The sequence below is a fragment of the Calypte anna genome, chromosome 1 (assembly GCF_003957555.1).
Source record: "Calypte anna isolate BGI_N300 chromosome 1, bCalAnn1_v1.p, whole genome shotgun sequence".
In the NCBI taxonomy this organism is placed as follows: domain Eukaryota; kingdom Metazoa; phylum Chordata; class Aves; order Apodiformes; family Trochilidae; genus Calypte; species Calypte anna.
This window is the reverse complement of record NC_044244.1, coordinates 85,246,224-85,266,147: the sequence shown is the minus strand read 5'-3', so window position 1 is coordinate 85,266,147 and position 19,924 is coordinate 85,246,224. Positions and strand designations below refer to the sequence as shown.

The following is a 19,924-nucleotide window of genomic DNA, read 5'->3' as shown; positions in this document are numbered from 1 at the left end:
TTTGAATGGGAAGCTCTTTATAAAAGCATGAGTTTCTCTCTCTCTGTGAGATTGAAAACTAGCCTCTGGGTTTTATTGTATTTGTTCAGTATCCTTAAGGCATTTGAAGAGGTGAAATGGTTTAATGTACAGATTGGTTACATTAAAGCTGCTGGAGAAAAATATTCACCTGTGAAATCTGTAGTGTGAGAGCACCTTGTTAAAATAAAGCTGTGCCTGGCTGCTCATGCCTTTGCACCAAGCCTAGTTATTACTTTTTTTTACTCCAAAATTCAGGGAAAATGCCCAGGTATTTCTGCCTAGGGTTTCACTCCACTTGTAGGAAAACTCTTGTAGTGTGAGACCATGGCAGGGCTTAGGCATTAATCTGGAGCAGGAAATACTTCCACTGCCTTCCCAGGTCTTGGTGTGCTGATACACTGACAGGAGCTGTTATTTCTGTCTCCCAAGAAAGGCATAGGGCAGACATCCCTGCTGAAGGAAGATACTAAATAAGCAGCCAGTCACTAAAAGAGTGAGGTGTGCTGCTACAGGACATTGCAAAGAAGCCCAGCAACACAACAAATTAGGCTGAAATCACTGAGAAGGGGATCACTAATTTAAGGCACAGCTGGAAGTGATATCTAAAAATGCTCTACTTGCATTTGTACAGCCAACTCCTAAATTCCCTATTTTATTATAGTAATGGATTTTGTCACTCATTAAAGAGAGCCCTGGAGAAAGGTTATAGGATCAGCACCCACACATAGCTGCTTTTTTTTTTTTTTTTTTTTTTTTTTAATAAAAACTGGGCCTGCAATCAACAGCAGGGAAAAAAAAATCATCTCTGTTGGAGAAAAAAAGAGTTTCTAGCTAACACAGATGACGAAGTTTTGGCAACTGTTTTAATCACAGTGTCCTTGAAAACCATTCCCTTACCCCAACAAATCTTTCCAAAAAATGTTATCACTTTTTCTTTCCTTGACTTCTCCCAGACAGGACCTTGACGCTGTATGTTCTTATCAGAAGCTGCTGCAAACTCATTTTTTGCATTGCATGTGTTTTGCAAGGAAAAATAACCAACCAAAGCTTGCTGCTGTAACTGGTGCTCTCAGAAATAGTACTTCTTTTTTACTGTTAGGGGAAAAGGAAAAAAAAAAGCTTTCAGGAGGCATTCTAAAACCAGACAACACAATATAGATTCTCAGGATAGAGAATATTCTCCTACACCTAGGTAACCTATGAGAACGTCCAAATTTAGGAGGGGTAGTGCTTGAATATGAGGGCAATACAAAGGACTGTAAAGAGATTTATTACCACTGTGCTTTGTCACCTTAGGTAGTACTGGGCCAAGTGTTTGGTGCATTAGAGGGAATTTTATACACTGTTTCTCAGCAGCCTGGTGCTTGTGGATATCAGGATTTTCTGCTTTGTTTTCTGCTGCCCTTTGCTCAGTTCAAGTGCAGACCTGCTGGTGCTTCCTATGGTCACAACTGGAGACAACATTTTCACCCTCTGTTTCTTCTTGACACTGGTGTGTAGGGTTGCTGGGCAGCTCAGCAGCTCCTGTGTGCTGCAAACAAGACTGGCTCTGGTGTTTCCTGGAGGATACAGAGGCAGATGCTGGAATGGGCTGTACATCCCAAAATGGTGTTAGTGAGCAATGAGACCATAACACACCAGATGCCTAACCACCGGGAGAAATTGGAAGAAATTCAAAGCTACTGCACATGTCTGGATTTGCAAACTAAACCAGAATTCATCAGCATCTAAAGAAATTACCAATTGTGCCTTCTGCCTCAAGGCATAGTCATCTTTTTAACTACATTGCAGTTTTGCCTCGAATGTATCATACAATGACGCCTTTGTAATCTGGCATTTTGCTGATGGGCACAGAGGTGAATAGTAGAATGGGCTGCATGTCTCAGAGAATCATTTTAGGATATCAGAGCCTGCCTATTTTTGGCTTGTGTTGGAGAATTGCAATACATGGTGTAAGTGCATAGATCAGTACACATGTGATCCACTATGTCCCACCACTCCGTGTCCCTAATCTGCTGGTCCAGGAACAGTGTTGCTCCTCTGGCTTTATTGGTGCTTTCTGTGACAGAGATACATCAGGTCACTGTCTGGCTGGTGTTAGAAGAACATTTTCTTGGCCTTTCCACAAAGAAAAAAAGGGATTGGAAAGGAGGGGGCCAGGGAGTGCAGTGAAGGTGAGAAGACATCAAGAGAGAAATAGAGAAAGGGAAATTGAGAACAAACTGAATCATGGTCCTGGAGTGAGTGAATGCAGTAAAATTGCAGAATGCAGAAGTTTTAGGTAGGATAAAATATGCTTTTACAGAGGGTGATGCTGTTTGATTGCTTAATTGTGCAATCAGGCAGAAGCTATCCAGAAGTAAGAAAAGAAGGACAGATCCTTTTGTCCAGAAAAGAAATCTTAATTAGGAAAGGGGTTTCTGAAGTCTTCTCTGTTGCCCATACTGATGAAAATTGAAGCAGGGAAAAGTGAAGGCATGCTCATTATTTAAATAGGCCTTTTGCTGCCTAAATGCAGAGTAATTGTGACCAAAAAACCACAAAAAAATGAATGTGCTTTTTATGTGGATAATTTATGTGATTCTTACCGTCATATGCCAGAAAGCTCAAAATGGCAGTTCTAGGAAAGAGGGTATACTTTGAGATGTAAATTTACTCCAGGAGTACTTTTCCTCTTCAGAGTGAAAGGCACTGTTCCCACGTGGGAGCCTCCTGGATTTTCCTCTCTCTTCTGGTTGCACATTGACAAGAGGCAAAAAGATTTAAACAGTCAACTTCTGGACAGCTGTGCTGAATCAAATTCTGAATGAACACAACTTCTCACAGTGGGAGACAGTTTTAAGACACTTTAACCAAGGTATGAAGATAATCACCCCAAGAGGCCTCAATGTTTCTATGCATTTAAACTGGACAAAGAAAATATTGCCTGTCCCAGTAGTACCAAAATTTTTCTGGTAAAAGAAAGAAAGTGAGTGTAAACTTTTATTACACGATCTTCAAGATCAGAAAGACCTACTTGCAGTAATCTTCGTTATACTAGACAGCACACAAATTGGGCCATTAACTAGAAACACAAATTGAGTGTCATTTTCCCTTTAGTTTTAGGTAGAACTATGTTTCCTTTACTGAAATTGATGAGTAAAGTATATATTTAAAGGCTACAGAAATTTGCACCATGTGCCAAAGAAAAATGTTTAAATTTTGATCAGTACTTTAGATAAACTACCCTCATAAACAGTCTGATTCTCTGTCCCTCTTACATCCTCCAGGGATGCTGGGAGGCAGCAGGGTTTGATTAGTCCCTTAACCCACATGTTTACAATCACTGCAGGCACAATTTTTTGGAAAGATTTGACCTTGCTTCAATTTGCATCAGAGAAATACACAGCAAATACAGAAAGCAGGACAGAGTGTAGAAAGGGGAATGAGACTTTGTTATGCATTGGCACAGGCTTAATACAGGCAGTAGAAAACATCCAAAATCTCAAAAAGTTGTAGGATGAACTTGTTCAAAAGACTGCCAGCCTGGTCAAAACCCATGAGGTCTTCTTTTAAGCTAACTCACTATATAACTTTCTTTTTCCCTCTTCCAAGGAGCTGATTGTGGATCTCCATGGTAGCTGATCACAGCAATACGCTGGTATGGCAGGGTATAGATCTGATGTGCACCTTCTATTTTATGATTCTGTGATGTGTCTCAACAATTTAGGTTGAAAGGAGCCTCTAGAGATCCCTGACCCAACATCTTTTCAAAGCACTATCAGACTAGTTGAGGTTGCTTAGGCCTTTGCCTAGTCACTGTTTCATCCTTAGAGACAGAGGGTTTCCATACTCTTTGTTGTAATGTCTGACCACCCTCATGGGGAAGTTTTTTCCACTAATTTCTAACAGGAATTTTCCACATTGCAACTTGTGCCCATTGCCTTTCACACTTCTACTGCACACATCTAAGAAGTGAGGCAGCATCTTTTCTCCTCCCTCCCACTGAGCAGTACAAGATAGGGATGTTATTCCCCTCTCTGTGGCTACCTTTAGCCTTCTGAGCACATCCAGTTGTCTCAGTTTCTTCTTGCACATCCTTGAAGTCCATCAAAATGTGCAATGTGGTATTATTCCTCAGTCTTATCTGCTGGGCTGTCAGTCTGCCAGTAAAGTTTATTATTACTGGAACAAAGAGGAAGGTCTCCATGTGAAGGCCTCTGGACGATCACTGCAGACATTGTTATCTCTGCAAGAAATGCAGGTCTAAACAAAGAAAGTTAACAGCACTAGCTTCTTTCTTCTGCTTCCTAAAATCCCCTTAGTCCTGGGGACAGAGGACTTCATACACTGATCTGAAGTTTGATTGGTAACTCAAACAATAGAGCTGTACAAAGATGAAGAAGTAGTATGTTAGAAGGTCTAGCACTTGATCACCACTCTACATTTTGTTCACTGGCTGCACAATTAGGAAAAGCCTGGTTCAAGTTTAGCAGAAAATAAGTGTAAATGCCAGAGCCCCTGAGTTCCAGACCAAAATTCTGTCCACTCTTCCTGAGATTTTAACAACATCCATTTGAAATAAATATGAACTGTGCTTTATTTTACTTTTATGCAATATCAAGCAAAATAATTGTGGATTCAAGTGTTTCTGTTGGTATATAGTCTGTTACAGACTATACAAGGGAACAGGGAAACAAACCAATTCTGTTTATTTCTATTGATGTGCAAAACACTTAAAAGATTGGAAATGCCAGAGGTGAAGACTGATACAATCTTAGTTATACCTCTTAAGCACCATGACGGTCTTTAAACCCAGGCTCCCCTTTTATTTCACTACCATCCATCAAACAGGGCACAGCAAGAAGATTTCCAGGCAGAAGACAGAGCAATCCAAGTGTAAGGGCACTGCCTCAGTTCTTTAATATGCCAGCAGTTTTCATATGTACATAGTATTTACCCTGTCTCACTTAAAAGACCTGTTTAAACCCAAGTAGTTATATCAGTTAAACTCTTCATGGAGATTCAGCTTATTTCAATTTACACTGGCCCAGGTCTCCACTGATTAACACACCACATTTATATCAAAGACCACATGTGCACAAAAGGGTTCTAGATATTTTAATTAGATAAATTCTGTTTACATCTTCACTTGGGCAGCATTATTTAAAGATTTAAAAGTAAGTATTGCTAAACCCCTCCTAGGAAGAATAGTTCAGAGTAAACACTCATGTTGCAGCCTATTAGAACAGAAAAAAACCACCAAGAGACATCAGGTCTAGATAATACAATATCAACAAATGTCTACCCAGGCTGCAGGACCCTGTCTGCCCCAGCCCTGCCTCACTTAACACTCCTCAGTAGCTTCCTCATCCCTGGGCAGCAGCAGGATACTTGCTGTCATCTCCAGGATGCTCTGGTATTCGCACTAGGGGTCCAGGACACTGGGAGGCTTGGATTAGTCAGTGATACACAAAAATAATAGCCTAAATGAGGACTGACAGCTCTGTGAAGAAGAATAATGGGGAAAGGGTGACTGGTGGGGGACAGGTGATGAAAGGAGAGAGAATGAGGAAGAAAGAGGAAGACTAGAGGATGTAGCTGAAGATTGTGCTCTCAGGAGTACTACAGAAAGTAAACCATCCAGCTGAAAGAGAACTAGAATCAAAAAGGGAAGGGGAAGGAACAGGGATAGGGAAAGAGAAAGGGAAAGGGAACTCTGAGTTGTTATTAAGGATCCACCACCACCAGGTGATGGAAGGCTCAGCCAAGGCTGTGCTCCCTCATCCAAGACCAATGTCTCAGAAGAAACTTGAATATTGAAGGAAGGAGAACGCATTCTGTTAACTTGGAGGGTAAGGGTTTATGCAGGTCTGTGCTGGCTGCAGGCACCCCACTGCCTCTTCACCATGTCCTGAGAGCAAAGGGCACGTGCTACTTGGGAGGCCACGTTCACTCATGGACAGAGACCAGGGCACTGGGTGAGTTACTTACACAATGCCATGAATTCGCACTGTGCTCAGAGAATGTGTGGGTTGTGACTGCTGCTCAGATGAGTTCACAGTGCAAGTGAAGTGGGCAGCAGAGGAAGAGGAGCTCTTCCTGGGGAGCACATGGTGTTGCTCTGGTTACTAGTGATCTCACTTGTCTGCATTTAGAAGCGGTTCACAAGACACTCTCCACCACCATAAAGGGTGGCTGGGGTCTGTCTCAGCTGGTGCATCTTTGTTTCTGTATCTGCTGTGAATACATTCAGGAAAGCCCAGGCTGTGGAAGTTATCAGCCACAACACACTGCCTGGGGCAGGAAAGTTTTGTAGTAGAACCAGCAAGAAGCAAGGGAGATATTTTTCCATGGGTGACTGCCATTGTAACAGAAATTGGGAGTAAGGCCTAACACAAGTAATACTAGGGAATGCCAGTTTAAAGTAAATGTATTTAAGCAAGTAACAATTACCCAAAGTGTTAAAGAACTCATCAGTCTCAATAAAACCAGAGAATGGCCTTTGCTGGCACTGAGCCTTTCTTAATCTCCTCAGGAGCTTCCTGAAGGCCTTAAGAGACACTTATTGCACATTCAATGTCTGCACCTCCTTCTTCTGTCTTCAGTCTGGTTTGGGACCTCAGAGTCAGCTGGCTTTCTTTTGCAGGAGGACGTTCACAGCTTTGAGAACTGAACAAGGTGTGGGCCAATCTCTGAGACACTGGCACAGCCTGAAATAAATAGAGAAATGGAACATGTTGGTGAGAGAGGAAAGTCTGTGGACAAAACTTGGAAGGCTCTTTCTGAGTCATGGTCTGGTCTTGTCTGAACTATGTGGGGACAGGTTGTTACTTCAACAGCTCAGTCACACTCCTCCTCAATGGCACCTTCAGCCATGAGGTTGCTTGCTACACAAGAGTTAGACATGTGGGAAAAAAAAAAGATCCTTATAGCAAACTGAGTAGGGAGTCCTCTGATCCAGACAGAAGTGAGAGGTAGACAGAAAAGACAGAGGGTCTGCTGTGTGTCAAGCAACCAGAGGTGGAGATTTGCATTGCTGTTTCATGTGGTCAAACCTGGGTGGAATTTCATAGGCCTGACAAAAAGGTCCCAACCTCCTACTCATGCCACATTCAGTGCCCTTTTGCATGTAAAGAAGTGTGAGACGCTTCTGGAAAAAAACAAAGCAAAACAAATCAAAACTTGCAAGAATCTTTACTGGTTGAAAAAGTAACCCAAAAAACACCAGGCTATTAAGAAATGCCCAACAGGATTTCAGTTCCAGTCTCCCACTCAGCATTGCTATCCACTGGAGTTAATGGCTGCTAGAACATGAAAATCTTTAAAACATGATTTAAAGTGTGATAAGACCTTTTGCTGGTGTCTGAATACTTTTGCACTGTATGGGTGTCTTGTGCTTCTTCAAGTGTGAAACAAGTTTGTACTGGGCTGTACAGATTTGCTTTTCAGTGAAAGAGCCAAATATGGGCAGCTGCAGGTAGGAGCAGAAGTGAGAAACACAGAACAAGGAAAACAACAGTAAAAGCTTGAAGGAAACATGGAGGCTTTTAAAGCATAAGTGATGCAGAAATTTGAATCCGTGCCAAAAGACTGCATTATCTAATACAAGGAGAAAAATTCTGCATCCATTTTTTCAAAACCTTTTATGAAAAAAAAAAAAAAAAAGGTTGCATTTTATCCCAGTAAATGTTTAATTAAATACTAGGAAAAGTATGTAATTCCTGGAAGAGCAGAAATCCCAAGTTTTGCTCAGCTCTGCTTAGCAGTTTTGCATCTGTTTAAGTGGGTCAGAAAGCTGCTTTAAACTAATTCCTCCTTACATGCTTCATTGCTATAGCACCTGAAATGTGAAGTGGTTTCACAGGAAGCACAGATCACCTTAAGTACAGCAATTAGAACCAGCAGAGCTCACATGGACCCCCTTTTTGTGACCCATCTGTTAGGCTTCAAGTTTTCGACGGTTTGCATCACCTCTGTATCACTGGTTACACAACACTTACCAGCTAAGGCCATCGACAAACGAAATTCATCCTGCAAAATCCTCAAAACATCTTGAAGACCTTCTTCACCCTGCTCCAACAAAGAAAGCAATCAGAGTAAAAGGAGCACTGGCACAGAGCAATGCTGCAGAATGCTTTCACCATGAGAGCTGGGACAGTCCCTTAAGTCTGTGCCAGTTCCAGTCTCTCTCACAGATGAATGATTAAAATGATATAATGGATGTGCTCAGATCATCGCAGATTAATTTAGATTCTTTTCCTTTTGTGATACATCTGAACAAGGAAAGAAAACAAAGCTGTTTTTCACTTCTGACATTTTCTAGCTGATTGTTTAATTATTATTTTATTTTTATTATCTTTCAGTTAACCTTCACCAATGGGTTTGTTTTAAAATGTCAAGACTTACAAAGCTGACAGCATTTTATGAGGTAATGTGAGTTTTATATATGGTACAGCTTTGAGAGCTTGATTTTACTCAGATACTGCGCTGCATTTTTTAAAATACTAGACTCTGCGTTTTCCTCCAGAACTCAAAATCCAATGAAATGTACTTAAAATTTTGATCTCACTGTAAAATCTTGGAGGATTTTTTCTTTTTCTCTTAATTTTTGTTTTTATTTCTTGCAATGAAGAGTGCATTGGATGCAGATAATGTCGGTGCTCGTTCACAACCTTTCTCTCTTGTATGCTGGGGCAATGCCTCTGAGATACATCTTTAGGGGTACTCCGTGGAATATAGTACAAGGGTCTGTAAAGGCTTAGAGCTTGAGAAGGGTAGATATAATTCTTGATATATATTCTTTCTTTATATATATTAAGAAAAAAATATTTCCTGTGATAGTGGTGAGACACTGTCACAGGTTGCCCAAGGAAATTGTGGCTGCCCCCTTCCTGGAAGTGTTCAAGGCCAGGTTGGATGGGGCTGTGAGCAACCTGGTCTGGTGGGAGGTGTCCCTGCCCATGCAGGGAGGTTTAAACTAGATTATCTTTAAGGTTTCTTCAAACCCAAACCATTCTATGGTTCTACGATTCTATACCAAAGCATAGTCGAACTCACAAAATCCCATCTCCTTTCTTGTATTGTGGAAAAAATGCAGTCAACCCAAAGAAACATCCTTTTCATGACAGAAACGTTTTCTTTGGGAAAAAAAAATATGAGTGCTCTCAACTCTTCCAGGCTTGTGAAAAGATTCAGGTGATTTTTTTTTTTGCTTAAATCTATCTACTGGGATTCACAGCAATCACATCACTAGACAGGAGCTCATTTAAAAGTCAGGAAAATATTTCTCGACCATATAATAAGTATTTTTTTCTTCTACAGAAAAGCTTGAAAGCACCAATCTAGAGTCAAAAAAGCAAAGATTTAGCAAAGGGAAAAACTGGTTTCATTAAATTTTAATTTTACTCTGTTAACCTTCTGCATCAGAGCCTAACTGACAGCTCTGGATCATAGAAATATGCTAGTAGTTAAGCAACAGCAAAGCTAGAACTGAGATGGCATGCTCAGGCACCTACAGGTTGTGGTTTGGCTCAGTCTCATCCAAAATGTTTCAGGCATCAATGGAATGTAGTTCTATTTGCATCTCTGAAGAATTCATAACACCATTATGAAACTGTTATTTAAAAAACATCTATTGTTTCCAAGTAAGATAACAGCATATGGATTTGTCAGACTCATCTTTATGGTAAATAAGCCTATCTCCAGTTTTCAAAAGCACTTATGGTCCTACAGTATTGTTTATAATGCCAAACTGGAACACCAAGAAATCAGGCCCCACAAAAAAAAAGTCTCCAGTGTCAAAATAGTACTTGACATAATAAAAATCAGTGGTATTTTTAAATCACAGAAAATGTCTGGTTTTCATTCAAATTTGGGTGTTTCCACTTGAAATTCAGCAAAACAAAAACAGATAAGATTCTTCACTGATGAGAACTGTCTCTGTGACTTCTAAATAACAACAGTGTTGGAAGGTATGAGAAGTAGACACAACAAAATCAAAGCTCTCTACTCACCTTGTAAGCCAGACCCCACAAAGCTGGTCTTCCAATAAAGACACATTTTGCTCCCAGTGCCAGTGCTTTTAGTATGTCACTTCCTTTTCGGATTCCACCATCTAAATAAACTTCAGCTCTGCCTTGTACTGCCTCCACAATCTCAACCAGAGCATCAATCTGCAAAGAAGCAGACATTGTCACCCTGAGGTCAGCTCTTGATTCCAAGAGGAGATACTCTCAAGCAACACACAGGGAGGTAGTGCTTTAGCAGCATACCTTCTCAAAACAAAATGTGACAATGCATCACAAATTGCACTGAAAGATGCAGGATAAATTGCAAATCCCTGTTCTGTTTGCCAGATAGTTAATTCCCTTTTCAAGTGCTTTGCTTATATTGATATTCTTTGCTAGCACTTCTGATAATGAAATAGTGAGGTTTTCACTTGCTTTCTGACAGATTAAAAAAATAAAGTTCAATGTAACTTTCTTTTGAGACAATGTTTGATGTTTGCAAAAACAGATGTTTGTAAAAAAGGCTGATGTCAGACCTCTCCTTTCTACTGTCTGGATTGTCTAAACTTGCATTTCAACCTAATCCTGGTCACCACCTGTCAAAAGCCACCTCATACCCTCGAAAAGATTTAACTTACTATGTAGTACAGTTAGAGTTTCATTTGGTCAAGACTGTGTAGTCTGGTTCCCTGAAGCCTTTTCTGTGGAGCACAGCACAGTGCCCAGGCTGGTAGTGCAGGGCAGTACCAGGCAGTGATGCTGGCTCTGCTCCCAAAGGCAGTATGTAGCCAGTGGCATGATGTTGCTCTTGACCTAAATATCTCTACTTTACAGAAAACCCAAAGGTCTCTTTTCTATAGTCTTTTGCCCTCTTTTAAACGTGTTTGGTTTTTTATTTTTTTTTAAGTAGAGCAGCTATAACCAAGATTACTAGGCAGATTTTTCTAAATTTTCATAATTTTTTTTTTCAGAATTTCAGACTTAAAAATCTAAGGCTGATATTTTCTTTAAAAAGACTAGAGACATTAGCTTCTGCTGACAGGTTTGGTACCAGAGGAGTAGCAGAGCTGAACTAGATACCTACTGGTTTGTCTGTGTCTATAAAGAAACCCTTGAGGTAGAAGAGCAGCTTAATGTGGATGCAATTTCCATTATTTTGACCTTAGCATTTAGATTAGTATTTTGTTAATTCACTATTGTCAGCATAGACATAGAACAGAATTCCCTGGTGCCTATTTTTATTTTACAGAGGAAAACGGAGAAAAGAAAGTCCATAAGATACTGTGCAATACAGAACTGTAAAATAAAAACAACTGGAAAAACTGACAGAAGGCAAATGAAACCAGTGAGATACACATATGTCCAAACAACCCATGATTTCTTTGTACAAATCAAATAACAGGGGATTTTTTCTCCAGATAAATTATTCTTTTTCTGGCTCATGAAAGTCAATAAATTCCCATTTTGACTTGAGACTGTAAATACGCAAGCAGATTTCTCACTAAATCTAGCTGCATTGTTTGTGTGTGTTTTGGCAGATGTGAACAATGAGAATACATTACGCTCTCGTTTGTACATTTTTGGTTCCAGAGCTTTGTTTTATTTTTGCTGCAGTGCGCAAAGAAAACGTGTGCACTGCACCCAGCTAATGAAGAAGACATAAGCAAAAAACTTCTATTAACTCAATCCAGTAGTTTGTCTGCAGATATGTGGTTTCAGTGCTACCTGTAGAACCCTCACAAGAAGCTGAAAAAATACTTCAGTGGGTCACCTATGGAAAGTCAGTTTAAAGCTAAAGTGCCTCTGCTCACATCCACAGCCATGCAATGAACACACAAGTCCACCAGAAGCTCATGCACGAAGACTACCAGGGTTAGCACAAATGTGAATACAATGAACTCTCATGTGACATCCATTTTTCTCACTTACAGTGGCAAGTCCTCCGTCCAGTTGCCTTCCACCATGATTGGACACAATAATTCCCTGGACTCCGTGTCTCACTGCCAGCTCTGCATCTTCTCTCGTCAAGATGCCTTTGATGATGATGGGCAGCTGGGTCAGGCTTCGCAGCCAGTAGATATCGTTCCAGGTGACAGAGGCATCCAAGCTGTTGGGTGGCAGTCCGTACTCAGAAGAGTCATCTCCCTATAGCCATGGGACAGAAGGAAACCTCATCTGAGCTGTCACAGTACAGAGGCCCCTTGAAGTCTGCCCTAGAACAGAGTAATTAAACTTGGTAACAGACATGTTAATCAGCTCCAGAAAGCATGTGTCTCCAGAGAAGGATAATTACGATTGGTATGGACATCAGGGTCTGTAAGGAAGCTGGACTGGGATTTTGAAGTCAGAACCTCGTCTGGCAGAAGGTCAAGCCAGGGCTCTGCAGAACCACAAGAGGAGAAGATACACCCTGGTGTATCTTGACTGAACAAATCAGCAGTTACCCAGTGGTTTTGTCTCATGTGGTACATGCCAGCCCAGCGAATGAAAGGACAGGCTCATTCTACAAACCTCAAAGGCTCCTTCCAAGTTCTTCAGTTTCATGTGGGGAGGAAGGCGGAAACCATTGCGGATATCATCGCGTCTTCTGCCTGTGTAGGGCAGATCCGCGGTGAGGACAAGGGCCTGGAAACCCGAGGCCTCCGCCCTTTGGACCAAATTCTTGGAAACCTCCCTGTTGCGGTGGACATAGAGCTGGAACCAGCGGAGGCCTCCGGGAGCAGCCGCAGAGATCTCCTCCAGCGTGCAGGTGGAGTACGTGCTGGCAATGTAGCAAGTGTTCATTGCTTTGGCAGCTTCGGGGGGGATTGGAAAATAGTCAGGATCAAGGTCATTTGAACAGTCCTGCCAGACACCAGGTACAAAAGATTTTTATATACAGATTGCAGAGAAGGCCTGAACTCCTCTTTTACTTATATCCTGCCAAACTCAGTGCCCTACCACTTGGCAAATACATCTCCAGGGTTATATATGTCTGTGTTTACCATGCACTGTTGGGTCATGGTTACAGAAGCAGGAGAGGGAAAGGTAATTTACCAAGTGATGCTTTCATTTTGCATTTCTTTCAAAAGCAGGAACATTATGGCTGACACAGTCATAAAACATGACACAGTTCCTCACAGGAATTGCTGTCAGTGCACCCAGTGTACACAAAAACACACACAGGACAAAAGTATTTCCAGGGCTCAGATCTCCAAAGCCACCATGGGACTTGGGCAGAGTGGTCATGTTTTTCTCTGCGGGAGGCACTGTTCTTACTCATAATCAAGAATTTACAGGCTGAGTCCATCCAACACTTTTATGTCCCATCTAGACCCTACAGAACTGAGGACCTGTGTGGTTCTTGGTGTACCTCAGAAATGTGTCCATATTCTCTGTCTTAAGTTTGTAGAAGCCTCCACAGGGCTGATCTCATATTAGTGGTTGCTGGAGAAATAGAACAATGTCTCTACAGCTTCCCACACTCTTTGTGTCACCAGGCCCAAGTGGGTCATCCGCAAAAAGGAATGTCAGAAAGTGGGTAAGGAGTTTGCCCCTCAAGACTGAAGATTTTGCTCAGTCACACAGAGAGTCATCCTAACAGCTTCCTGAGGCTTTCCCACAAACCCCTTCTTGCTACTTGGCAGCAAAGCAGAATACCTCTGGCTGTGCTTTTCTCTCCATCAGGCCATGCTAGCTGGTGGAAGCCTGTAGGGGCGATTCCTACAGGAAAGCTGATTTCACTCCCAAGGATCTTAGTCCTAATGTCCATCACGGATACGTCCCGCAGCATACGTGGCCGGAAATGAATTCTGTAAGGCAAACAACCCCTTCAGGATGGTAACTTTTCAGCGGCTTTTCTGAAATTTCATGGACTCCAGGTCTTCATTTACATACTGCAATGCAGATATCTGAGCCAAGAAAGAAAACAGGATATAACAAAGGCTCTTTGTCCTTTCTGTTCACTTTTAGAGGTCACCCAGCAGTTCAGCCACTTCCACTTTTCAGTAATCCCATAGTCCTGCTTACTGGCCACAGCACCTCATTTCTGCATTTCCCACCACAGCTCACTGGCTCTAGTTCTCCCACAGTCCATCCCACAGATTCCTTCTACTTGCAGCCCATTCCCAGTCTTGTGGTCACTGCCTTCCACACCACCATTCCATATATACTCACTGTACATTGTGCCTGCCCTCATTGTCTGCAAGATGTTCCTCAAATCCCACACGTAGGCTTCCTGCTCTTCACCACATGCTCTCCATTGCATCTCATTCTATCATAGCTGCTCATGTCATGTCATGTCATGTCATCTCAGACCAGACCATGCCCTGTCATTTGCCTCTACCCTCAGCATCTCTTATACTTCATACAATCTGTATCATATTCAGGCTAGCATCAGTACATACAGCATATATCACTCAGGAAAGTGCATTTTTTTTGCTTGGGGACCAACCACCTTGAAGGGCAAGGTGTTAGGAATTTTTGCTTGTGAAGTCCAAAGGTTTGGACAAAAACATAGTTTAAAAGCTCCCAGTACAACACCCCTCATTACCTCTTCATGTTACCTTTTATATGCCAGGATGTTTTCATCTCGAGTGTTACAATCGTCTGCTCCAGCTGCAAAAAAATCCCAAGCAATCTTGGGTAAATACTTTTTAGCATATGCTTCAAAGTCTGAAAGACACACCATAGCCATTGCTGAGAGGCTGTGGGAACCCTGAAGAAAAGAACAACATGGAATGGGAATTAGATTAGAAAGGTCCATTCTGTCTTCCAGGGGCTCTAATGTCACATAATGATAACCTCAGACTTCTCTGTCTTCTAGAAGAGTTGCTGAGAGGTTGTCTCAGTCTATCTTGCCATTCATCCTCTCCCCTAACATAAGGAAAACTTGAAGTTGCAGAGGAAAGAGTAGGAAGAAGCATGTATCTCTGTGCCTCTATTGTATCTTCAACAGAAGCCTGGAGAGGACATTTTAGGTCCTCTGCTATTTTAAGACACAGCAGTTGAGTAATTCTGTCATAATTTCCACCTTCAAATTAGCTGGGATATTTATTACACTTATTCTCCTCAAAGGCTGTCCCAGAACATCATTTGCTGGATCACGCCTTAGGACAGCTCCCCAACTGAACAATTAGTTACGGAGCGCAGTGACTTAATTCAAGCTCAGAGAATCTGGAAGCGAGTAAATACAGAGTGTAACCTGCTCCAGCATGAACATATTGAAAAACTATGTCTATTTTGAGTGCAAGTCACTGTTAAGGCCAGCACTGTGGAAGAACAAGTATTTTCTACAGATCTTCATTTTTCTTTTGTAGCAAGTATCTTCTCAGTGTTAGCATTACATACTGCAGCACCAAGACATGCTAAAAAAGAAGCATACACAATTTGGACAAACTCTGAAAAAAGCACTTTGCAAAAAGCAAATTCTACAACATGAATCATGATTCTAAGAGCTGCTCTCAGTCTTCCAGGGAACAGGAGTGACTTTGTGTGATCCAGATGTCTAATCACACCAACATAAATGCTGTCAAGCAAATGAATGCACTTACATGTTTTTCAACTGGTCAGGACTAAAAACTATACAAAGTGATGTTTTAGCAAACCATGCTCATGTGCGAGGAAACACGTACAACACAAACAAAATCAGTTTGCTACATGGTTTGTTCTAATTACTTCCACAGATCTGATTAAAATAGGCACTTTTGCAAGGTACATGAAAACACAAAGTTTTAAAACAGCTGTGGTTAGGCTGAATTTTTTATAAAAATGTACAGGAAGAAGTAAATATCCTAGTTTTCAGGATTAGCCTCCCACAGCAGATTAGCAGAGATTGCAAGCTTCACCAAAACCAGTCCCATGTGTCCAAAGTTGTACACTTCTGGCACAGAAAAACACAGAGGTTAGGTACATGGATCCAACCTGTCAAACTGCAGGCATGGATGCGTCTCACTGACTGAGGTGCCTGTGTATGCACTTGGAAATCAGGACTCATAACTCTCTGCTAGGAAAGAGGCCAAGATTGGAACATGAAGAAGAAATATGATTCCTTCAGCATTGTTTTATCTCCTCTGACAGGCATTAGGTAGCACATGGTAAAAATATCCCAAGCCCTCTCTATATGCCTTCAAGACATCAAGCACTGCTAATAGCACGTGTTCATATATCACGGATTGTGATATACCGCAAACCATGTATCACTTCTGCTTTTCCAGCTGTTAGAAAGGTCAAAGCTGGTGAGCACAAAAAGATAAACCAAGTCCTCTCAGGACAGAATAAATGGGAACTTTAAACAACCCATGCCCAGCCCTCATTGTCTCCCACTTCAGACCTCAGTTCAGACTTACTCTATGTTCTGCAGGAAGTGAGATCCTTTCCTTCAAGCTGTCCTGCAAACAGGATGTAGAGGAGGTCTTTACACTGAGTAGCTGCTGGTTTTTCTGCAGTCAATAAGCAACGACCAGAGATTAAATCTCAACCCTGCAGTAAACTTTGTACTGTTTGTATAATGTTAACTTTGTTCTGCTGTCAGGTGATCAACATTTCTTTCGAAAACCATGCATCCCTAGCAGCAGGATTGCCTGGGACACAGCCCTGGAGCTGTGCTCTTCTGCAGTGGCTGAAGGCTGTGCATTCCTTTAGGAAAGATTTTCAGGGTTTTGTTTTGATTGAATCTCTAAACTGTTGGTAACTTGCTGTTGAATGTGCTACAAATCCCACTACAATGGTGTTTCACAGACAATGTGATTTGCTACAGCCCACAGCTACAGAGCCTTGAATCTTTACCTGAATCTTTACCACATGTGGGGGATGTTTTTTCTTCCTACCATGCACAAGAGGCGTACCTTTTATCTTCTGCTATTTTTAAAAGGCTATGAGTGCTCTCACGATCTGGCTTCTCTCTGACTGAACTTCTAGATTCCCCTCCTCTGGCTCCCCAGCCATTCATCTCCCAGGAGAACCATGGGTCCTCTCCCTTTCTTTGTGGTTCCCTCTGTTTTCCCTGCTAAGTGTTACAAACTGAGACTGAGGTGCCAACAGATTTATGATTCTGACTTAAATTTGTGAGATATGAGAAGTAAACATTCATCTTTCATTTTTTTTAAGCCTTTAGGGTTCATGCTTTACATTTTTAAATGAAAGCAAGAGAGCTTGAAACTTTGACTTTTACTAACAAAAAATTAAGATACTTTGTAGAGAGACATTGTCAGCCAGGTGCCTTGAGTTGCCAAAGAGTGGGTGTGAGTCCACCTGTGCCTGATTAGGACAGGCCCCTATTGGGCATGAGCAAGACCAGGGGGCCAATAAAGGTGGGACACACACCCACAGAAGGCACCTCAGCTCACTCTGGTGTGAGGCATGGAGAGGCCAGCAGCTTGTTGAGCCTCTGGAGCAAGAAAGGCTCTTCCTGCTACACTTCTACCCTGGAAGCGCTGTGTGGTGGCTGGAGTCCTGGAAGAGACCAGCAGCTCGTCGAGCCTCAGGAGCAAGAATGGCTCCTCCCGCTATGTTTGGTGGAGAATGCGGGCAGCATGCAGATGTCTAAAGAAGCAGCAGTGTGAGGAACTGGTAACAGGAACATTCTCCCTGATTTGAAATGTGCCTGGGCTAACACTCTCCCTGAAAGGTATGACCAGCAAGCTCTTGGACTGGAAACCCCTGAGCAGAGGGAAGCCAAGATAAGGATTCTCTCTTTGGAAACCCCTGAGCAAAGGGAAGGAAGCCAGGAGGATGGAATCCCATGGTATGGAATCCCACGGAGGAACCAGAAACCCATGAGGAACCCCTGAGCAAAGTGAAGCCAAGATAAGAATTCTCTCTTTGGAAGCCCCTGAGCAGAGGGAAGCCAAGAGAAGAGCAGATACAGGAGGGAGAAGAACAAAAAGTGCCTGGGCTGGGAAAGGTAGAGACTTTGTGACATTGAACGGGTGCCTGAGAAAAAACCCTGTATGTGGAAAAAATCCTGTAAGTTATATGTCTAAATCTTGTAAGTTATATTTTTGTGTAAAATCCTGTAAAAATCCTGTATGTCTGCCTCTCAGCGCCCCCTCGATGCTCTTAGCTGAGTGTCCTGCGGGGCCCGAAGAAAAATCCTGTGTATAAGTGTAAATGTTTGTAAAAATCGTGTTAAATCGTGTTAAATGTTTGTAAAATGTTTGTATTCTGTCATAAGTGTTAAGAAAAAAAAAAAAAAAGAAAAAAGGGGGAAATGTAGAGAGACATTGTCAGCCAGGTGCCTTGAGTTGCCAAAGAGTGGGTGTGAGTCCACCTGTGCCTGATTAGGACAGGCCCCTATTGGGCATGAGCAAGACCAGGGGCCAATAAAGGTGGGACACACACCCACAGAAGGCACCTCAGCTCACTCTGGTGCGAGGCATGGAGAGGCCAGCAGCTCGTTGAGCCTCTGGAGCAAGAAAGGCTCTTCCTGCTACACTTCTACCCTGGAAGCGCTGTGTGGTGGCTGGAGTCCTGGAAGAGACCAGCAGCTCGTCGAGCTTCAGGAGCAAGAATGGCTCCTCCCGCTACAATACTTTTCTCATAAACACATGATACCTGGTACAGGGGGTGGGGCAGAAACTTGTGAAAACATTCCCCAAGTTTTACCAGTACTGTTGCCCTCTCAGCCCATGCAACCCAACTGGGGCAGTAAGAGAGACCAAGGATCAGGGAAGAGCCTGAAACTGAAAAGAGATGCTGGTGTCCAAGAGGCTGGTCTGATCCAGGACTGCAGATCTGAAATTCCTGACAGGAGAAACCTGAAGTCAGTGACACCATCTTTGTAGCTGTACTGAACATCTGTTCTTCCTTAAAATGTATTCATGAGATGCTACCCAGACTCTGCCGGGCATGATAATCTATACCCTCATCATAGAATCATAGAATTGGCTGGGTTGAAAGGGACCTCAAAGATCATCGAGTCCAACCCTTGAACCACGGTTGCTAGACTATGGCACTGAGTGCTACATCCAGTCTCTTTTTAAATATCTCCAGGGACGGAGAATCCACTACTTCCCTGGGCAGCCCATTCCAATGCCTGATCACTCTCTCCATGAAGAAATTTTTTCTAGTATCCAACCTAAACTTCCCCTAAACTTAAGACCATGCCCTCTTGTCTTTCAGCCTCACAGGGTCTGTGCTCGAGTCCCTTCACCAGCCTGGTTGCCCTCCTTTGGACCTGCTCCAGGACCTCAATATCCTTCCTGAACTGAGGGGCCCAGAACTGGACACAGTACTCCAGGTGTGGCCTCACCAGCACTGAGTACAGGGACAGAATCCCTTCCCTGGACCTGCTGGTGACGCTGTTCCTGATACAGGCCAGGATGCCATTGGCCTTCTTGGCCACCTGGGCACACTGCTGGCTCATGTTCAGCTTCCTGTCAATCCAGACTCCCAGGTCCCTCTCTGTCCGTCTGCTCTCCAACCACTCTGTCCCCAGCCTGGAGCTCCCCATGGGGTTGTTGTGGCCAAAGTGCAGGACCTGGCACTTGGCCGTGTTAAACCCCATCCCATTGGAATCAGCCCAACTCTCCAGTCTGTCCAGGTCCCTCTGCAGAGCCCTCTTTTGAAGCCTTCAGAGTTCAGTACCCTCCAACTTCACAGTGAAGCTGATCTGGCTATGGATGCAAGGATCACAGAGGAGAAAAGGCGTCTACACTTAGCTAGAGTCCCCAAGAGCTTCTTGGCTGGCTTTCCTGCCTAGGACGAGCAGTGCAGTAGAGAACCTCTAGGTCACTTCTGAAGAGCAAAGAGGATCTCTGCATGAAACAGAGCCCATCCCTGGAAGGGAAGGAAAATCCTTTACTCGTTCTCCCTCCACTAGATGTCAGCTTTGGGTCAGATATATCAATTTATGTTGGTAATAATAACTACAAATAAAAAACCCAGTCCTTGATGGCCTGCTGGGCTCTGTGGCCGTAAAGTTGATATGATCACAA

The 19,924-nt window shown here is 42.7% G+C and overlaps 1 protein-coding gene across 4 annotated transcripts; it reads right to left on the bottom strand.

Annotated features, from left to right (window-relative positions):
- Positions 1–5,870: 5,870 nt before the first annotated feature.
- HAO2 (hydroxyacid oxidase 2) lies at positions 5,871–16,423 on the bottom strand. 4 transcript variants are annotated; one of them, XM_008505449.2, is made up of 8 exons: positions 16,337–16,423; positions 14,555–14,706; positions 13,650–13,801; positions 12,522–12,805; positions 11,940–12,155; positions 10,017–10,175; positions 8,004–8,073; positions 5,871–6,713 (listed from the first exon to the last, which is right to left on the bottom strand). In XM_008505449.2, the coding sequence occupies exons 2-8, from the start codon at positions 14,683–14,685 to the stop codon at positions 6,658–6,660; spliced, it is 1,068 nt and encodes a 355-aa protein (XP_008503671.2). In that variant the 5' UTR covers positions 14,686–14,706; positions 16,337–16,423; the 3' UTR covers positions 5,871–6,657. The 4 variants fall into 4 exon arrangements, with proteins under 4 accessions (XP_008503671.2, XP_030325149.1, XP_030325148.1 ...); XM_030469289.1 differs by having other exon boundaries at positions 12,522–12,601; XM_030469288.1 differs by having other exon boundaries at positions 14,555–14,606.
- Between the last annotated feature and the right edge of the window lie 3,501 nt (positions 16,424–19,924).

Coding starts and splice junctions, on each gene's coding strand:
- HAO2 (XM_008505449.2), bottom strand. CDS start 14,685: ATGGCTATGGTGTGTCTTTCAGACTTTGAAGCATATGCTAAAAAGTAT. Junction 12,806..13,649: donor AGAGAAAAGCACAGCCAGAG/GTATTCTGCTTT, acceptor TCCCCCCCGAAG/CTGCCAAAGCAATGAACACT. Junction 12,156..12,521: donor ACTTGGAAGGAGCCTTTGAG/GTTTGTAGAATG, acceptor CCATGGCTATAG/GGAGATGACTCTTCTGAGTA.